Raw genomic sequence first — 17,546 nt, forward strand, 5'->3', positions numbered from 1 at the left:
TCCCCTCGGCCTCCCCATCCTTCTCCCCCTCCCACATTGTGCCCCAGAAGCACGTTTGCAGCCACCTCCTGGGTTACTGGAAAATTCGGGAAATCCCAGCCGTCAGCAGACGCCGGGTGCTGCCTGGTCTCTAGAGGTGACAGCAGGATGAGCCAGGGGTCCTGGCTTCCCGGCTGGGCATGCCCACTGCGCTGGGCATCCACTGGAACCCCCGGCTTTCCTTCCTCCGATGCGCTGGTGCCGTCACTCTGGATGTGGAGAGGGACTTTTCGGGGAAGGCCCTGACTGGCCAGTTTCTGCCATCACCTCTGTGGGACGTGGGCCAGTTCTGGCTAGTGACTGGGCATCAGCACGCAACGCCCCAGTCCACTGGGGTTGAGAATACCCTCCTGGGGTCAGTCACAAGCCACCTAGGGACTTTCCTTCTTTGCCCCATCCCCCTCCTTAAAAGCTTTCCGATTACTTACAAGTATCTGCTGGGTACTTGGTAAAATGTAAACTGCGGGGACCAGGATTTTTGTCTTTTTTGTCCCTTTTTAAGCCTCTAGAAGCTAGAGGAGTGCCTGGCCCACCGTAGATGCCCAGTAAAATATTTGTTGAAGAAACGAGGGAATGAGTGAATGTTGCCTTGGTTCCTTCTGGGTCTGACCTACAGATTTGATTCAAGAGGACTGCTGAAGTGTGATACAAATGGGCAGAAATTGGCCAGAGAGGAGGTTGCCTAACTGGCCATCTTGCCCCGGCCTAAAGGGGTGGGAAACCCCCTTGCCCCCTGCCCTGCAGTGATCTGTGGTGGGAGAATATGGCAGAGAATCTGTGAGATCTGAGGAGGAGAGTCCAGGAAAGCGTGGGGCTGCAGGTTCCATGGCTTCCCTCCCTTCTGGTCAGGGAGGAACAGATCATAGAAAGGGGAAAGGAGATTGGCATATGGCTTCAGGGCTCAGCTTGGGACCAGAGTCAAGGCTCTGTCTGAGGTCAGATGAGGGCCCAGCCAGCGTTCAAGGTCAGGGCCCAGAGTGACCAAGCAAAAGACCCACCCAGGACTAGGTCTGGGGCTCAGTCTGTGGCCACAATCAAAGCAGTGGGCAGATTCACGCTCGGTCTGGATATAACATCAGCACCCATTTTGGAGGCGGGCCAGGGTTTAGCCTATGACCCAGGTGGAGTGCTGTCGGTGACTTGGGTCAAGACTCCGTGGACACTTCTATCCCTCCCTCCCTCCCTCCCTCTCTCTCTCTCACTCACACACACACACACACACACACACACACACACACAAACACACGCCCATTTGTGAAATCGCCTTACACAACACTCCATGACAAGGTAGAATACTCAACAAAACTCGCTTTTTAATGATGGTGTTGACCTGAGGAATCTTCGGACTGAGGCTTGTGGCCTGAGTGGCCACCAGCAGAGCTGGCCCAGGTCTTGGACCAAGAGTCACCCCAGAGAGCGCTGATCTCTAAGTGGGAGGGGAGGCCACGCCCTCGACTGCTTCTCAAAAGACTAGAAATTAGCCTGGGTGGGGGGTGGGGGAAGAAACATGGTATAAAATACATTCAGGGCCCCCTGGCTGGGCCCTGCGGTGGCCCGAATCCCACAGCTGAGGGAATCAGGGAAGAGAAACACAGGCTCAATCCCTAAGCCCTTCTCTTCAAGTGGCCAAGTGCCAAGGGGCAGAACGTATTAGTTCTATTCCTCTTAAAAAAATATATCTCTTTACACGCTCCTTCTCCCTCGTCTCTTGGGTATTTGGGAACGAGCATTTTTACCTGTCCCGCGAGCCTTCGAAGGGGCTGACTGGGGGGGCTGCTCCAGACAGAATAGCAAAGATCTGTGACCTATGGCTTTTGCATCTACGTGGTAGGGAATGAGACAGGTGCACGGGTATGGGCTGGATGTGAAGCCACTGGTATCCGAGGCGGGGGAAAGATGGGTCCTGAATCGATGCTTTCAAAGACAGATAATTAGCAACCCAGGTCCTTGAGAAGAATCCTTTGGTTTGAGGTCTTAACCACCAAGGGGGCAGTGCTTGTATGGAAATGAAGAACCATTCCCATTCTGAGGGAGGCCAGCCCCATTGGACTATGACCAAGGGGAGGTCAATGGGCTGAGAAGGTAGTAGGGTCATGGTCCCACCTGATTTGGAGCACTTTGCTCTCTCATCTGGATAGCAAAGGACCCCCTGGTAGGGGTCAGAGGGCAGTGTAGGATCAATGTGTTGGGCGCCACAACAGAGAGCTGTGTTACTCAAGATTCTGCATGTGGCCATCCTGGTGGGGTGACTGTTGGCACCTGAGAACCCCCAGAAGGGAGATCAAAGATCCCAAGGTCACCTTCTGGCTACAGCAGGGGAAGAAAAGGGCAGAATTCCGGCCCTAGAGGTGGCCAACCAACCCGATGGCTTCTCAGGAGCACTGTGGCGAGAGGTGGGCTCATGACAACAGCAGCCCCACGCGGTGGTGCCCGTTAACGTCCTGTGAGCATCATGGCCTCCGCACCCCACCCGGGCTGTCTGAGACCCTTCTTCAAACAGAAGCGGCCTGGATAAGTGTTGGTGCCTGTGATTCCGGGGGTGGAGGGGAGAAGGTGGGGTGGAGGCCGTGAATGTTCAGCCCAGAAGGGAAGAGAGTCTGGGCCCACTTTCTCCTGCTACAGTCCCTTCCACTCTGGCATCGAGGTCCTTGACATCTGCAGTGGGACACCCATGTCCTGGGGCCACTGTGAGCCCTCCCTCCCACAGGTGGGGCCCAGAGTGGCGGGGGGGGGGAGGGGGCGGCAGGGGCAGAGGAGACAGAAAAGGGTCCACGTGGCTAGAACGTCTCCAAACCAGGGGCCCCCTGCGCCTCCAAGGGTGGGGAGCACCCAGTCTCTTCCCTCGAGCCTTCTTGGTCATGCAGGAACGTCACTGAAGGCCGACAGCGGCCAAGGGGATTGTCCCCAAGCCAGAGAGAGAGGACAGATGGGTTAGGGTGGGGGGGGGCGTCCCCAGGAGTCTCGAGACCCCTGCTCGGGCGGGACTCCCGGCCCCTTCCCCGCCTGATGCATCATCTGGGGTAGTAGTCGTCGGGAACGCCGGTGAGGTTCCTCCCCTTCAGGGCCGCGTCCACCATCTTGATGTAGGCAGAGATGACCTTCTGCATGTCGGCCGTGTAGGGGTCGTACTCGAGCTTCCGGAGCCCCGAGCGCTTGAAGTTGCCGTCCTTCTGGCTCTCCACGCACAGCAGCCGGTCCTCCCTGACGGCCACGCCCAGCAGGCTGACCATGCGGCCCAGCTGGACGAACAGGTCCCGCTTCAGGTCCTCGAAGTGCACCACCAGCACCTTCTTGCCGAACTTGAGCCAGTCCAGCGTGTGAGTGGCCCACCACGGGGCGTAGTTCCGCACAAACTCCGGCCACTCTGGAGAGAGGAGGCAGGGCCGGATCAGGGGGAGGAGGGGCTCTGGGGACAAGGGTCAGGTGGCAGCGGACGCAGTGACTGACAGCGACACCCTTACCCAGTCCTTTGGATCCCCAAACTGGCCTGATTCCTGCCCCCTCCGTGCCGCCGCTTCCGCCTGGAAGGTTCTTCACCTCGTCTTTGGGGATAACACCACCACTCGTTTGGTGCTCACTGTAGGCCCGGCACAGACTTATCCATAAATACGTGTATTTACTGTACCTTCTATATGCATTTGTATTCGTGTACAACAAGCGTATGAATAGAGCTACTCGTTCACTTATTCCTCACGATTCTGTGCGACAGGTACGCTCGTTTTCATTAAACAGGAAAAAAAAAAAAAAAGAGGCACAGAGAGGTTAAGTCAGGTGCTCTTGGACACACAGCTAATCATCGGTAGAGCCAGGATGGGACACCAGTCTGGCTTCAAAGTCTAGGCTTTTCACCATCAAGTTACCCTGTGTAGCAGCAATTCTCCTCTTTGGTAACGGTTATCTACTCCCAGGTCCTACGATAGTAGGACCTTTGTATACGCAAGCGGATTAAAGCATAGGAGGTTTTGAGCATGGGGGCCCCAGGCCCAGGAAGTGCTCAATAGATGTTGACTCAATACTCTTCCTGTCATTATCCTGAGATGAGATCTTGCCTTCCCCGGCTCTCCTGGCTCTGGGCTCTACAACCCCCTGTGAACCCCCCCCCCCCCCCCCCCCCCCCCCGCGTATGTGGTCTCTGATGGACTGGGCTGGGGGTAGAGTTGAAGTCAGATGCTCTATATCGGCATCTTTGCCTTCGTGTTGTTTCTCTACTTTTTATCATCCTACACTATGTTTTGTTTTGTGGTGTGTTACCTGGCCATGGGAAAATGGCAGGGCGGATTGTCACCAGCAACGGGAAGGTGTTTGGGGATGGTCTGACTCGAAAGGCAGGCTCCAGGAGAATGTGAGTGACGGCTTGGGGAAACCCTAGAGAGGACCTCAAGGAGACACCAGCCCGCCCTGGAACTGCTGAAACTGACAGGACGAGAATCTGGGTAACTGTGGAAGGAGATCACAGAGGACGCTGGGAGGGCAGAAGGGGATTCCAAACCCCCGCTAGGACAATCAGAGGGGGCAGGCGCCCCAAAACGCCGAAGCCAGACCCTCTGCTGCTCACAGAAGCACCACCGCCCTGCCCCCTCCAGAGGGATTTGTTTATTGAACGACAGTCTGGTGAGTTTTCCAAGCTGGCTTGGGGGAGCCCAACTGGTTCTTAATAACTAAATCCTCAACCTTTGCTGGGTGATGGGTGCCCATGATCTCATTTAATCCTAAAAACTACCCTGCAAGGAAAGGGCTACTGTTCACTTGTATCACCAGTGAGGAAACTGAGGCTCAGAGAGGGTAAGTGACTGGCCCGAGGTCACACAGCCCCAGGCAGCACCCTCCAGACCAGGCCTGTCTGATCCCAGGTCCTAATCCTTCCCAGGCACCAGGAGCCTCACCCCCACTGCCTTACACCCAGCAGGGGCTCAATAAATGCTTGTTGAACTAAATTGAAATTCCCAACCGCCAAACTGTGACGTGATAAAGGGCTCCTCTTTCTTTGCAGAACACATCAAGACCTGTGGAGAGGCTCCGGCTCTCCCAGTGGCCCCCCCGGAACACCACCGCTGCTTGGGAAGTCTGGATCCTGGTGACAAGGATATATTTTATCCTGACGATAAATTATTTACAATGTATCTGGCTAATTGGGCCTACACTGTTGTAATGGGTTAAGACCAGATGTATGAGTGATTAAAAGAACATATAGCATGTGTATAGTTTTTTGTTTTTTTTTTTTTCTTTTTAAGAATCTCTCCACTCCTGAGTCACCTCATGGCGTCCCGGATGGTTCAGGACACCTGCTGCTCTGATGGCAGAGGCCCAGGTGGACGGAGATGGTACTCAGTCACCTAGTAACACGCAGATCGGATTTCTAGGCTTGGCCGCTTCTGACCATCTCAAATATTTGCTGGAGGGGGTGCTGCATGGTGGTCGTCGAGGAGAAGGAAGGACCCGCCTGCACGGTGGTCAGAGTCCTGCAAATGGGGCGCCTGGCCTTCAATGCAGGTGGGCGGAGACAGCATGGCATCCTTGGAGATCACCGGGGGATGGGACCGTATGTTGCCTGAGCAGCTACTATGTGTCGGCCACCTCCCCTTTTCCCAAGAAGCCTGGAGAGTGAGACTTGGGCCCATTTTACACACAGGAAAAAGGAGGCTCAGAGACACGAAGCCAGTGGCTCAAGGCCACACAGTAATCACCCAAGACAGGATTTGAACCCTGACTGAGCCCGGTGCCTGCCCTCCTAGGAAACCCTTTGGGATCAGCTCCTAGTTTACCACGAATCACTTCACCTTCGGCTGTTGTTCTACGACTCGGGGTCTGTTCACGGACAACTTGGGAGTCAGACGGACAGCGTTCGCAACCCCTTTCCTCCCTAGAGTAGCTGAGGGGCTCGGTCGGTCTCCCGGTGGCTCAGTTTACCCATCGGCAGAACAACTGCGCAAAGACCTCTGTCCTGGGCATGCTGGGTGGAGGGAATGGAGTAAGCGCAGCAAAGACCCTGGCACCCGGCCTGGGATCCAGCAGGTGCTCCGTAAGTGCTGGCTACGGTCACGATCATCCTTGATGCTGGTGCCCCGGCGTCACTGAGGTGCCCCAGGTGCCCCACCTGTCGCATCAGAGCTTCCGGGCAACACCAGAGCTGCCTCAGCAACAGCTGTGTGCCTACCCCAAAGATGGCCATCCTGGCTGTTCCTAACCTACTTCATCAGAAAGAAGGATAAAAGGTGAAGACAGAAGCCCCGATTAGCACAGGATTCCCGGTAACTGATCGCTGCCTTCAAAGCGGGTAATAAAGGCAAGCCGAGCCACGGACCGTTGGTCACCAGTGCTGGTTCCACCGGAACGGTCCCACACGTGCGCCTGGCAGGGCCCCTCGGGCCCCTCTTTGCTCCCTCTTGTCGAGAAGAACCGGGGCCTGATTAATAGCTTAACTGCACTTAATTCCCCACGGAATCATCAAACACAGTCTGTTTCATTAGACAGATCAGGACGATTCACCTTGTGTAATCATATCACATAAAACTTTGCTTTGGACCCACTCCAGGGAGATTGTAAAATTAATGTTATGGAACCCAAAATGGGGGGGGGGGGCGCGGGGAGGGTTGCAAGGGCCTTGACCCAGCTCTAAAGGGGAAGGGGGCAGAGGCAGGGTGGGACAGATGTGCTCAGCAGCTAGGGGAGCTCTGCTCTTAGGGAGGTGACCGTCACCTGCGAGGGGAGGGCATTCTAAGCCAGGCGTTCTCAAACTTGCAAGTGCCTAGGAAGCTTCCCAGAGAATCTGGTTAAAATGCAGATTCCCATTCAGGGACCCTGGCAGGGGGTGGGGGAGGCCTGAGATGTGCTTTTTGAGAAAAGCTTTTTAGAAGCTTCCAGGTGATGGACACCACTGATCCACAGGCCACACTCTGAGCTGCAAGGTTTTTATGAAGGCAGTGGTTCTCACGTTGGGGCATCAATGTGTATCAAACATCTGGAGGGATGGGTAAGACCCAGATTTGCCAGGCGCCTGCCAGGAATGTGACTCCGCAGGTCTGTGGTGGGGGCCGCAGAATGTTTTTCTAACCAGTTCCCAAGTGATACTGATGTTGCTGATGCAGGGACCCTAAAAGCAAGGGTCTCAAGTCCCTCCAAGGGCCAGGCGTTAAAGCAGAGAGAGAAATGGTTCTTTGGGGGAAGGCTCTCAGAGCACTTAAGACCAGGGTCAGGCCTGCCTGGGAGGTGATGCAGTGGAGAAGCCCCCGGCTCCCATCCTGGACTCAGCTTGGGACCCCAGACCCCCAACAGGAGATAGATTTGCTGGAATCTCTTCTCTCCCATCCCCTGCAGCCTCGTGGTTGGGCCTGTCCTGACACCTCCCTTATCTTTGGTTTTCAAGCTCCCAGCTGCCTTGATCAGGAAAGAGGCAAGGGGCTCCTGGGAACTGGAACTGTCTGAATCCGAGACCAGGCGCTAAACCAGGAAAGAAGCAGTGAACTCATCAGGAGGTCAGAGACCCCTCAAGGTAAGAGAGCCCGGTAGCTAACGCCTGGGGTTGAACCCCAGCTCTGCCAAACCCTGGGGCCTTGGCCAGTGAGGTGAATAAGCCTTCCTGGGATGGTGTCCTCGCCTGTGCAATGGAATGCCACCTTGACCACAAAAGCCTTTCTTCCCTCTTCCGGGAATTAGAAGGGTTAAATGCCATGAAGCATGCAAAGTGCCTGGCCCCATGCGAGCCTCCCAAGTGAGTCCCCTCCCTTGTCCCTGGGGACATCAGGATACCTGGGAGCCAGAGAGCTGGATTCTACTCCTGCCCTAATGACCTTGGCAGGTCCCTGCCTCTCTCTGGGCCTCAGTTTCCCCATTAATAAATAGACAATCAGTGGTTCTCAGTCCTGCCTATATCCTGGACGCTTTAAAAAGTACCGATGCCTGGGATCCACCACAGCAATGGTCCGGGTGCAGTCTGGGCACTGGGACTTCCCCACACTCCTCCAGGGATGTTGACGTGCAGTGGGGGCCGGGGACCCCTGGGCTGGGTCAGCCCCAGGTCCTTTCCAGCTGGACCAGCAAAGTCTGTGCTCAGGACAGGCCCTCTGTCCTGGGCGCCTGCAGACTTCTCAGCCTGGCCCTGAGTGGTGTTCATTTTCGATTGTTCTGTAAGTAAATCGGAGGACCTTTCAGGGAACAAGGGCACAAATGTCACTGCCTACGCTTCCACCCTCTGGGGGGGGGGGGGGGGGTGGTGAGGCAAGGGAAGGCACAGAGGAACCCCTTGACTGAACTGGGAAGCCAGGGCACGGCTGGCCAGACAGGCACAAGAGTCTTAATGAACGAGGTCACTGCTGTGGGTCTAACTGCCGGATTGCTCAGTGCACACCATCCCGTCAAGTTCCGGTCCTCTCTGGGGAGGGGCCAGGGCTGGAGAGCAGTTTTGGGGAGTCGGCGGGGGGGGATGTGGAAAGCACCCCTCAGTGTTGAGGCTGGAGCAGGCTGGGTAAGGTAGAGAGAGCTCACATTTACAGAGCACCTACTGGCCTGCGAATCCCACCGTTCCATTGACATTTTGCCCCATCCGTTACCACTGTGGTGGTGAAGGGCCGGGGCTCAGGAGCAAGACTTTCTGGGGTCAAACCCCAGCCCTCCCGCATCCTGGAGAAGCCTCTTCACCTCCCTGAGCTTAGCTTGTCCCAGCTGTAAAAGCAGGGTTAAACGAATGGCGTTTCAAGACTCTCGTTACCGCGACGGCGATGCGGGTGGAAGCCGATAGGGGATTCTGAGAGCCAGAGGGATTAAAGATACTCAAGAGGACAGAGCTTGGGTCTGACGGTAAAGCTCTCTCCATTATCGTGGGCCACCTCCCTGTGAGACATTCATCCACACAGCTGTCATCTAAGTACCAGAGGTGAATGTCAAAGGCAGATCATATTAAGATTCACTGCTCGGGGGCGGGTAGGGGGGTCAACGCGGTCACCTCCCAGCTGTGTGACCGGGCACAGGTCACTTAACCTCTTGGAGCCTCACAACCCGGAGTTGTTAGGGGTGGTTCACCGCAGTGCTGCTCTGCGAGTCCTTAGGAGCTCATAAGTGACCTCATGGCCACCAGCCACCGACCCGGGGCTGAATTCAGGTCTCCTGACTCCCAGGGGAAAGGGCTCCTGAAACGGTTTCAATCCAACCCATATCAATCATGTGAGGGTTTCTATCTCCACAAGGAGTCACACTTACAGAGTGGTTTTAAAGGGTTAAATTCTTAGAGCCTCACGATGCTTACCCCTGTTTTATAGATGGGACAAACTTAAGTCCAGGGGAGGGAAGTGGCGGAGATGGGCATTGAACCCAGGGAGTTGCTCCTGGGCCCAAGCCGAGGCCCTTGCCCGCTGCCCTAGGGCATCACACTGGCTCTCAGCAGGGGACGCTGGGGGCGGGGGGAACGCGGCGGGGGGGGGGGGGCCTGCCCGGATCCCTCGCGCCGCTCACCCCAACCTGCCGCACCCCCGCCTCGCAACCCCTCCCCCCGTACCTTTGCCCTTCCAGTGGGCATGTGCAGCGAAGCCGATGTGGCCGCCGTACTTGCGATTGAACTCTGCCATGAGGGCCTTGTAGGGGTTACGGATGAGCAGGATGGCGGCATCGAAGGCCTCGATCTCCTTCTGGCCGCTCTCGTGCGTCTTGATGCAGATGGTCCTGCCGCTGCGCCAGTGGTCCCGCTCACCTTTGAACCCTTCCCACGGGCAGGGGAGGGGGGTACAGGGCCGTGAGCGGGGGAGGCGAGGCGTCCCGCCACACCCTGCCCACCCAGGCTGCCTCTGTTATCCTCCCACGTTCATTCATGCTCCCATTCCTTTCTTCCTGTATTTACTGAGCACCTACTACGTGCCAGGCATTGTGCTGGGAGGTGGGGATAGACTCTGCAAAAAGACCCATGCGTCTCGCTGTCGTTGGGAGCCGGATTCTGTAAACCGTGACCGAAATAAACGTGACGAACCACAGCGCTGCCGAAGAGGCATGGGATGCTCGCTGAGGCACGACAAGAGGCACCTGACGGTGACACACTGGGGGAGCCCTCTTTGGGTGGACTCCCCATCCCCAGGCATGGCCGGTGAGTCGCTCTGGCCGCTGGGATGAGGACAGAAGCGGGTCTCCGTCAAAGCTCCCAGGTGCCCCACATGCTTGTTTACTCTTCTATGCTCCTCCATCACTGCGAGAGGGACGTGCACTAGCAGGCTGTTGGTCCCAGATGGTGAGAGACTCAGGGAACAGACACGGATATAACCCACGGTCTGGAGCTGCGCAGCCCAGCCCGCCTAGCCAAGATCGCGGACCTAGTCAGGCGGCATCCGGCAAAGTTTCCTGGAGGAAGAGGTGCTTAGGCTGACATGTGAAAGCCAAGGAGGAATCTACTAGCCCGACAGAGGAAGGGAAAGGTGGTGGGAACAGCGGATGCAAAGGCCCGGGGGTGGGTCGGAAGGAAGGTGCCACATGAGTGACTGCTGAGAGCAGAAAGAGGGGAGTGCAAAGCCAGACAGGACGGTAGGGGCTGTGACCAAGAGTTCAGCACAAGACCACAAACATTAGGCAGCCCTTGAAAGGATTTAAGCAAAAGAGAAAGGGACATGATCAGATTTTCATTTCAAAAAATGGGGATGGGGCGCCTGGGTGGCTCAGCTGATGAAGCCTCTGACTCTTGATTTCAGCTCGGGTCACGATCTCGAAGTCTGCGAGTTCGACAGAGATGGGCGCCTGAAGGTACGGAGCCTGCTCGAGAGTCTCTCTCCCTCTTGCTACCCCTCCCCTGCTTTCTCTTAAAATAAACTTGGGGGGGGAAAAAGCTGGGGAAATGGGAGAGATTTTATAGATGAGGAAACAGGCAGAGAGAGAGATCAAAGAACGTGCTTTGGCTATACAGGCAGCGAGAGGCAGGGTCAACATTCAAACCCAACTCATCCAGGCTCCTGAGACCGAGTTCTCCAAGTCACTTAGATGACATCTTGCAAGCCGCATAGAAATGGTATCATACCGGCACCTTCAGGATACCGGCTGTGTTTCCAAACTCAATGTTATTTCTTTGGCCTCCGTGTCCTCATCCATAAAATGGCACCATGCACCTTTTCTTTCACAGGGCTGCTGTGAGAAACCACTGAGGCACACAGTTGTACGTGTTTCGATAAACAGCAGCTCAAAGAGAACAAGTCTAGGGGTGAAGTCACGGACTGAGGAGCCACCCTGCCTCCTCACACCTCAGAGTTCATTTTTTTCTCTCCTGGCCCACGCACGAAGGTTTCTGAGGCTCTGCCTTTGGCTTTTAAGGTGGATTAACATGAGGCCGGCATGGGACCTACTTCTGTTCCTGGAGATCAGGCTTCAGAAAGGTCTGGCACCCCCCCACCCCCACCCCGGGGTCACAAGGTAACAACGCCAGGAATGGAATGTCATGTCCTGAGCCAGATTCCGGCCTGGGACTTGCCCAGGGAAGCTGTAGGAATTAGTCCAGCCTTGCACATCGGCGCTGGCCCGTGCCCACAAGGAAACATGAACCCACAGCCTTTGAGGCCCACGGGCAGCACAGTGTCATGGGCCACTGAGGAATGGGGTCTGGGAGCTCGAGCACGAGCCCGGGACACAGGATTTCACGGCGTGCAGTCACACATGACATCGGTAAAGCCCCTCAGGACGCGGACGAGGGGCTACCCGACTATGATTTCATTCTCTCTCTGCCAAAATCTATGTCACCACCGGCACAGCAACACAAACACAGACGCAGGGGTTGCACAAGAGCGCATACGGGTTCTCAGAGAAGAAAAACTACAGCGTGGCAGAGGGCGGAGACTAGTTTAAATCAGCCCCCGGGGGTTGCTGGGACCCTCAGTCACATTTCACTTTGCTACGGGATGGAGTCAACCTGGCACAATATTTGTCAAGATACAAAAAAACTAAACACCAGAGAAGACCTGCTTTGGTCTCGGGTTGCCTGAGAAGTTAGGCTGCAGGGTACCCTGGAAAAGTAGGGAGGTGGAGAAAATTCCACTTAGCACAGTGCCTCCCAGAGAGAGGAGTTCTGCGTCTAGGAAGGTGCCTTTGAGAAGCCACATGGGATCCGCATGCCCGAGGACCTAGCTCAGCTGTCCGCCAGGGAGGGACCTGTAGGTAATGACAGAGCAATCACGCGTGCAAGCCTGGGGCCAGAGCGGAATTGCGGAACTCTACCACCAGGGGGCACCCTCTGGCGCCCTGTGGGACACAGGACCCAGCAATCCACTGCATCAGTGTGAAATACTATTACAGTTGTGGGTACATTTTGCAGTGAAGGAAACTGAGGCACAGAGAAGGGCAGAGACTCCACCCACATTCCTGCAGGCCCCGAAGTTTACTGGGGCAGGAAAGACCTACTCCTGGCTCTGGACACGGACACCCTGGAGGCTGGCAGTCCTCCAGGGATGATGGGGTTTATTTTGAGGCACTTCTCAGAAAACTGGTCCTGTGTCAGCAGGGCCAAGAGGCTGCCTCCCCAATGCCCTGCCCCACCTGTGGGCCCCCAGGGGCAGAGAAGGGCCCTGCCCAATCTGGGCAGTCACCCAGCCCCTCCCACCTCTAGGTTCTGACAGGCCACAGAGCAGGAGCCTGCACTTGGGGCTGTGGGGTCCCTGAGATAGGAAGGGGGACGGAAGCGGGGGGCGGAGAAGAAGGAGAGAAACAGACATCAAAATAAGGAGACAAAGATCAGAGGGAGACAAAGACCAAGCAAGAGAAGGACACAGAGAAAATCATAGTTTGCAAATGGCCAACCTCCCTGGGTAAGAGGAAGAGAAGGCAGAACTCAAGGAGTATAGACATGTGGATTCTGGGTGGGGAGAATCCATCTACCAGTCAGTCAGTCATTCTCTCCCTCCATCCCTCTTCTATTCAACAGTCCCTCGCGGGGGCAGACTGTTACCAGGATGAAGGAAGACGAGGTTGCCGAGAAAGTGAAGGACAGAGAAAATTCCAGGCAGCCCATCAGAAGTGGGAGGGCCCTGGGGGTCCCCCACCCCACACGAGTTTGTTCCAGAGGAGGAAATCGAAGGTTCAAGGGGGCAGGGGACAGACCCCCAGTTATCCAGCTAGTTAGAGGCAGGGAGGAAGGAGGAAACTCCAAAAGTTGCCAACCAGCAAGAGTCCGTGGAGGCTCCATTCGTCATACAGAAACCACCCACTCTGGGCCCATCCCTTCTAATCAACGGCCTCTTAAATGTCCCTTCCACTGTGCCCTTCTCCCCACCACTGTCTCTGCAGCCGAAACGTCCCATCCAAACTCTGTGGCCAGAGAGGTATTTCACACATGCACATCTTAGCACAGACCCCCCCTGCCCTAGAACCCCTCTTCACCCCACTCCCTGCATGAGCCTGTGGCCCCAGGATAATGTGCACTGTCCTCAGAGGGCTTGCACGGGCTTTGCCTGTCCGGTCCCGGCTGTCCTTCCTGCGCCCCCCCCCCCCCGACCCTCCCCCCTTCCAGCACCACCAGACTATTTGATTCACCAATCACACGGTCTCCTCTTCCGGCTGTTCCTCACATGTCCGCCCACCCCCGTGGCATCTGCCCAGGACTCCCTCCTCTCCTTTCAGGTGAGTCTTGTCCACCTTCTGCACATACAACCCCCCACCCAAGACTGAATCACAAACTCTGCAAGCACGCATCCCAGAGCCGGGCCCATAATGATCAGCATTATTAACAGTGACATGACATTTACAACAATAAGGGCCCCGCTACAAGGAAGGAGAGCGCTGGATACAAGGGAGAAAAGCAGGAAGACGGGAAGTCGGCCAGAGACGCTGCAAAGGGGGATGTGACCCGCAGCTTGGGGAGCAGGTTTCCAGGCAGAAGAGCTAGGAAGGGGGTGGGGCCCGAGGTCCCAGGGAGAGGAAACCCGCGTGCAAATGGCTGGTGTGTTTTCCACCTGCGAACTCATCATACCTGGGGTTGGACGTGTGAAAGGGGCAGCACACTGGCCCCCCAGTGGGGGCAAATCCACTCCCCCCCTCCTGCCCCCCCACTCCAGGACCCTCCAGCTCTGAGGACTTCCTTATGCTGTGGTGGTGGCAGGAACGTGGGGTTAGCAGAACCGACTGATGCTATGGGGGGGGGGGTCCTCTATGCACCTGCCCCCCACTGCCAGCCCCCAACTCCCAGGGCCAACTCACTGTTCCCTGCAAGGGCTCAGGATACAGGACGCATTTTGAAGCCCCTCACGAAAGGGGAGCTGCTCAAAAAGCTTCAGCTGCCCCTCTCAGAGGGACCTAAGGAAATGTGCACACGGTGTGAGCCTGAGGAACGGCCAGGGAGGATGTATGTTCTCCCTCTCTCTCTTTTCCTTTTTAAAATTTTAATACACACCTCGCCCCCTAATTACCAACTCTTGATATTCCCCCAAGACTCGAGTGTAAAATACACGGTATTTTTTTTAAGTTTATTTACTTATTTTGAGAGAGAATGAGAGAACAAATGGCAGGGGAGGGGAGGGGAGGGAACAGAGGATGTGAAGTGGGGTCTATGCTGACAGCAGACAGACCGAGGTGGGGCTTGAACTCATGAACCGACCTGAGCCGAAGTTGGATGCTTAACCGACTGAGCCACCCAAGTGCCCCTAAAATACACAGTATTTTTTGAATGCTGTGGGTTCAGAGGTGAGAATACTGGGCTCCCGGTCTAGGAGCCAGGGGCCTCACTTGGTGCCCGAATCACCTGGAGAGGTTTTAAAAAACTGACACCCTGTTCCCCTCGTAGGATCCTGATGGAAATGGTCTCAGGTGCAGCCTGGGCATCAAGACTTGAAAAGCTCCCCGGGTGATTCTCATGTGTCTTCAGAGGCCAAGCCCTTTCCTTTGCCTAATAGTTGACTGTCCCAGTTACAGGTCGCTTAAAAAATAATGTATACTTTACAACATAGCCTCACACACACGATCTCGTTATATTTCTTTCAAAACCGCTAGGAATTCAGTGTGGACATCCCTACAGTATAAATGAGGAGACTGAGGCTCAGAGAGGCAAAGAAATGTTGCCCAAGGTCTTGTACCTGGTAAGAGTTCGGTCTGAAAATTCAATCCCCTGACTCCATTTTAAGATTGTTTCCTGTGGTCCAAAGTTAGGTTGAATTAGACCAGAGGTGGTAAATACCTGGCAGGTGGCCACACTGTTCCCCCTCCTACACCGTCAACAGACATCACTACTAGATTAAGGCACTTTGGTTTCTGAAAGAGAACAGAACCTCAGAATCCTTCTTAACACACGGATTCACTGGAATGGACGCATGAGGTGATACCACTTTGCATCCCTGGACTAAATGCTCCTGAAGGACCCTTCTATCCGTAACGTTCTAGAATTCCAGAAATAGGCTTGCTGCTGCAGCCACAGGAAGGTTAGAATGTGAGTCAGCCACGGGATGCTTTCGGAGTCGGCTTTCCCCCTGCCGCTCCCCAGGGCAAACCGGAGAGAGTCCCGTCTGTCCCTGGGTTCCTCCCAGCAGCTCCCATAAAGGCAGCTCAACTTAGTGGTTAGGAGCAGAGATACTGTTGAAAGCCAGGCCTGGGTTCAAATCCTGGTATAAGCAAGCGAGACACCCAGCTTGGAGCCTCATACGTATTAAGTGCTCAATAAATGATCACTTATGCAAAACTAAAGCCTGATCGATATACAGAAAGTCGGGATTCTAAGGCCGACCCCCTACCTGCTGCTAAGCCCATCCTTCAACCCATCCCTTGTCATCCTTCTTGTCTTTCTTTCCTCCTGCTTCTTACCCTCAGACAGATGCCCCCTGGCTCTCCCGGAGCTGGGACTGAAGGATGGCTCTCTGTCAACACCAAGCTGCATCCGGCCAGTGCCTGGACCATAGTATTCACAGCCTCCATTTACTGAACACTTACTCTGTGCTAAGCCTGTTACACATACCAACTCACTAACCTTCACAATGACCTCACCAAGTACATACTGTTAGCTCTGATTTGCGCATGATGACACAGGACCAGAGAGGCACAGAAGCTGGCTCAAAGTCACACAGCCAGGAAGTGGTCTTCCTCTGGTTTACAGACATAAAGACCCACAGCCAAGGGCTGCCCCACATACGTCCCCTGATATTCCCCTGGCCATGTCTGGGAGGGGGCTTCACGACCCATGGGTATTTCATCCAAGACATTCAGTTCCCCAGTGCGAGCCCCCAGGGCTTTCTGGCCTATGACGGAGAGGTAAGGATGTGGGCTCTGAAATGCAGACAAGACGCCTGACCAACAGCAGGTGCTCCATAGGCACCCCCAGAACGAACCTAGTTTTGTACCTCTGTATACAGCACAGGACTGCTGGTCAATAAAGGTCTGTGGTGAGGAACCTGCACCTAGTAGGTGCTCAAGGAGTGTTTGTGGCGACCTCAACGGAGGGAAGGTACCACATGCGCGCAGTAGGTGCCTGATGGCACAGAAGCTGCTCAGGCGATGTCAGTGGGCTCTAAGCAAAGGGAGGGGGGGCCAAGTGCACAGTAGGTCTTGGCGAACGTGCCCGGGTGAGTGGAGTGGCGCACAGTAGGTGCTCAGGAAGGGTATTCCCATGCCCTCCCGGTGGGTCCTCTCTGCTCCCCTCTGCCTCCTCACCTTTGTTGTAGAGAGAGCCGTCAAAATAGTAGCTGCCCGTATAGAAGCCAGTGGCCAGCTCGATGAGGTGGCGAGCCCACGTGTTGCCAGCGCCTGGGAAGCTGGCCAGAGCGATGAGCTGCTTGGACTTGGCTGGGAGGAACCTTCTGTCCATGCAGCGGTTGTCTGCAAAAGGCAGGGCATGGTCAGGGGCGGACAGCGCCCGTCCGGAAGGGACCAGGGCCTTGAGCCCCATCCCGGCCCGCTTCCCAGCCATACGACCCAGTGCACAAGACAGAACTCCTTCTGGGCCTGCCTCCCCATCTTTAAAAGGAGAAAATGGTCCCTCATCACAGGATTGACGTGAGGGTTACATCAGCTCATGGATGAAAAGGGTTGATCACATAGCAGGGATTCAACGAACATCAGCTACAAGGAAGCGTCTTCTCTCCTGCCTCAGTTTCCCCCCGGAACAGCGAGTCGCTCTCTCACACCGCCCCCAACTCCACCGTCCTTCCCTCTAGATGCAAACCCTCATATGGCATCCACCTGCATGGGATCCAGTCCAAGGTTCTGATCTCGGCCTCCAAGTCCCGGGTGGCCTGGCTCCTTCGTCCTCCGGGGCTCATCCCACCCCCCCACCCCCGCCTGCCGGCCCTTGGGGTCTCCGCACTTCCTATCTGTGCCCTGCTCCTTCCTGACTCGGCACCTTGGGTGGGAGCCTTCGCTGCCCTCCCACCTGCCTTTGCCAGGCAGACTGCTGCTTTCCTTCCACTCCGCTGAATCAGCACCGCCTGCCTTCCCTACTCCCTGGGCTATCATTCTCAAACACTGTCCGTCTCCCCCATATGGCTCATCTCAACTGTTACTCGAACGACTATTTGTTTAGTTGGAGACCCTGCCTACATTGCTTTCTGCTGCCTCCCCAGCACTTTCCGTATCATTTG

General features: G+C 55.7%; 1 protein-coding gene across 6 annotated transcripts in view; it reads right to left on the minus strand.

Moving 5' to 3' along the window:
• Positions 1-1,332: 1,332 nt before the first annotated feature.
• Positions 1,333-17,546, minus strand: part of WSCD2 (WSC domain containing 2) — a 116,417-nt gene continuing 100,203 nt past the window's right edge. For all 6 annotated transcript variants that reach the window (XM_058691071.1, XM_058691066.1, XM_058691068.1 and 3 more), the window contains 3 exons: positions 16,621-16,785; positions 9,527-9,727; positions 1,333-3,403 (listed from right to left, as the gene is read on the minus strand). In XM_058691071.1, coding sequence (XP_058547054.1) covers positions 3,051-3,403; positions 9,527-9,727; positions 16,621-16,785 — 719 coding nt within the window. In that variant the 3' untranslated portion in view covers positions 1,333-3,050. The remainder of the gene's footprint in view (positions 3,404-9,526; positions 9,728-16,620; positions 16,786-17,546) is intronic.

This window comes from Neofelis nebulosa, chromosome 11 (assembly GCF_028018385.1).
Source record: "Neofelis nebulosa isolate mNeoNeb1 chromosome 11, mNeoNeb1.pri, whole genome shotgun sequence".
NCBI lineage: Eukaryota > Metazoa > Chordata > Mammalia > Carnivora > Felidae > Neofelis > Neofelis nebulosa.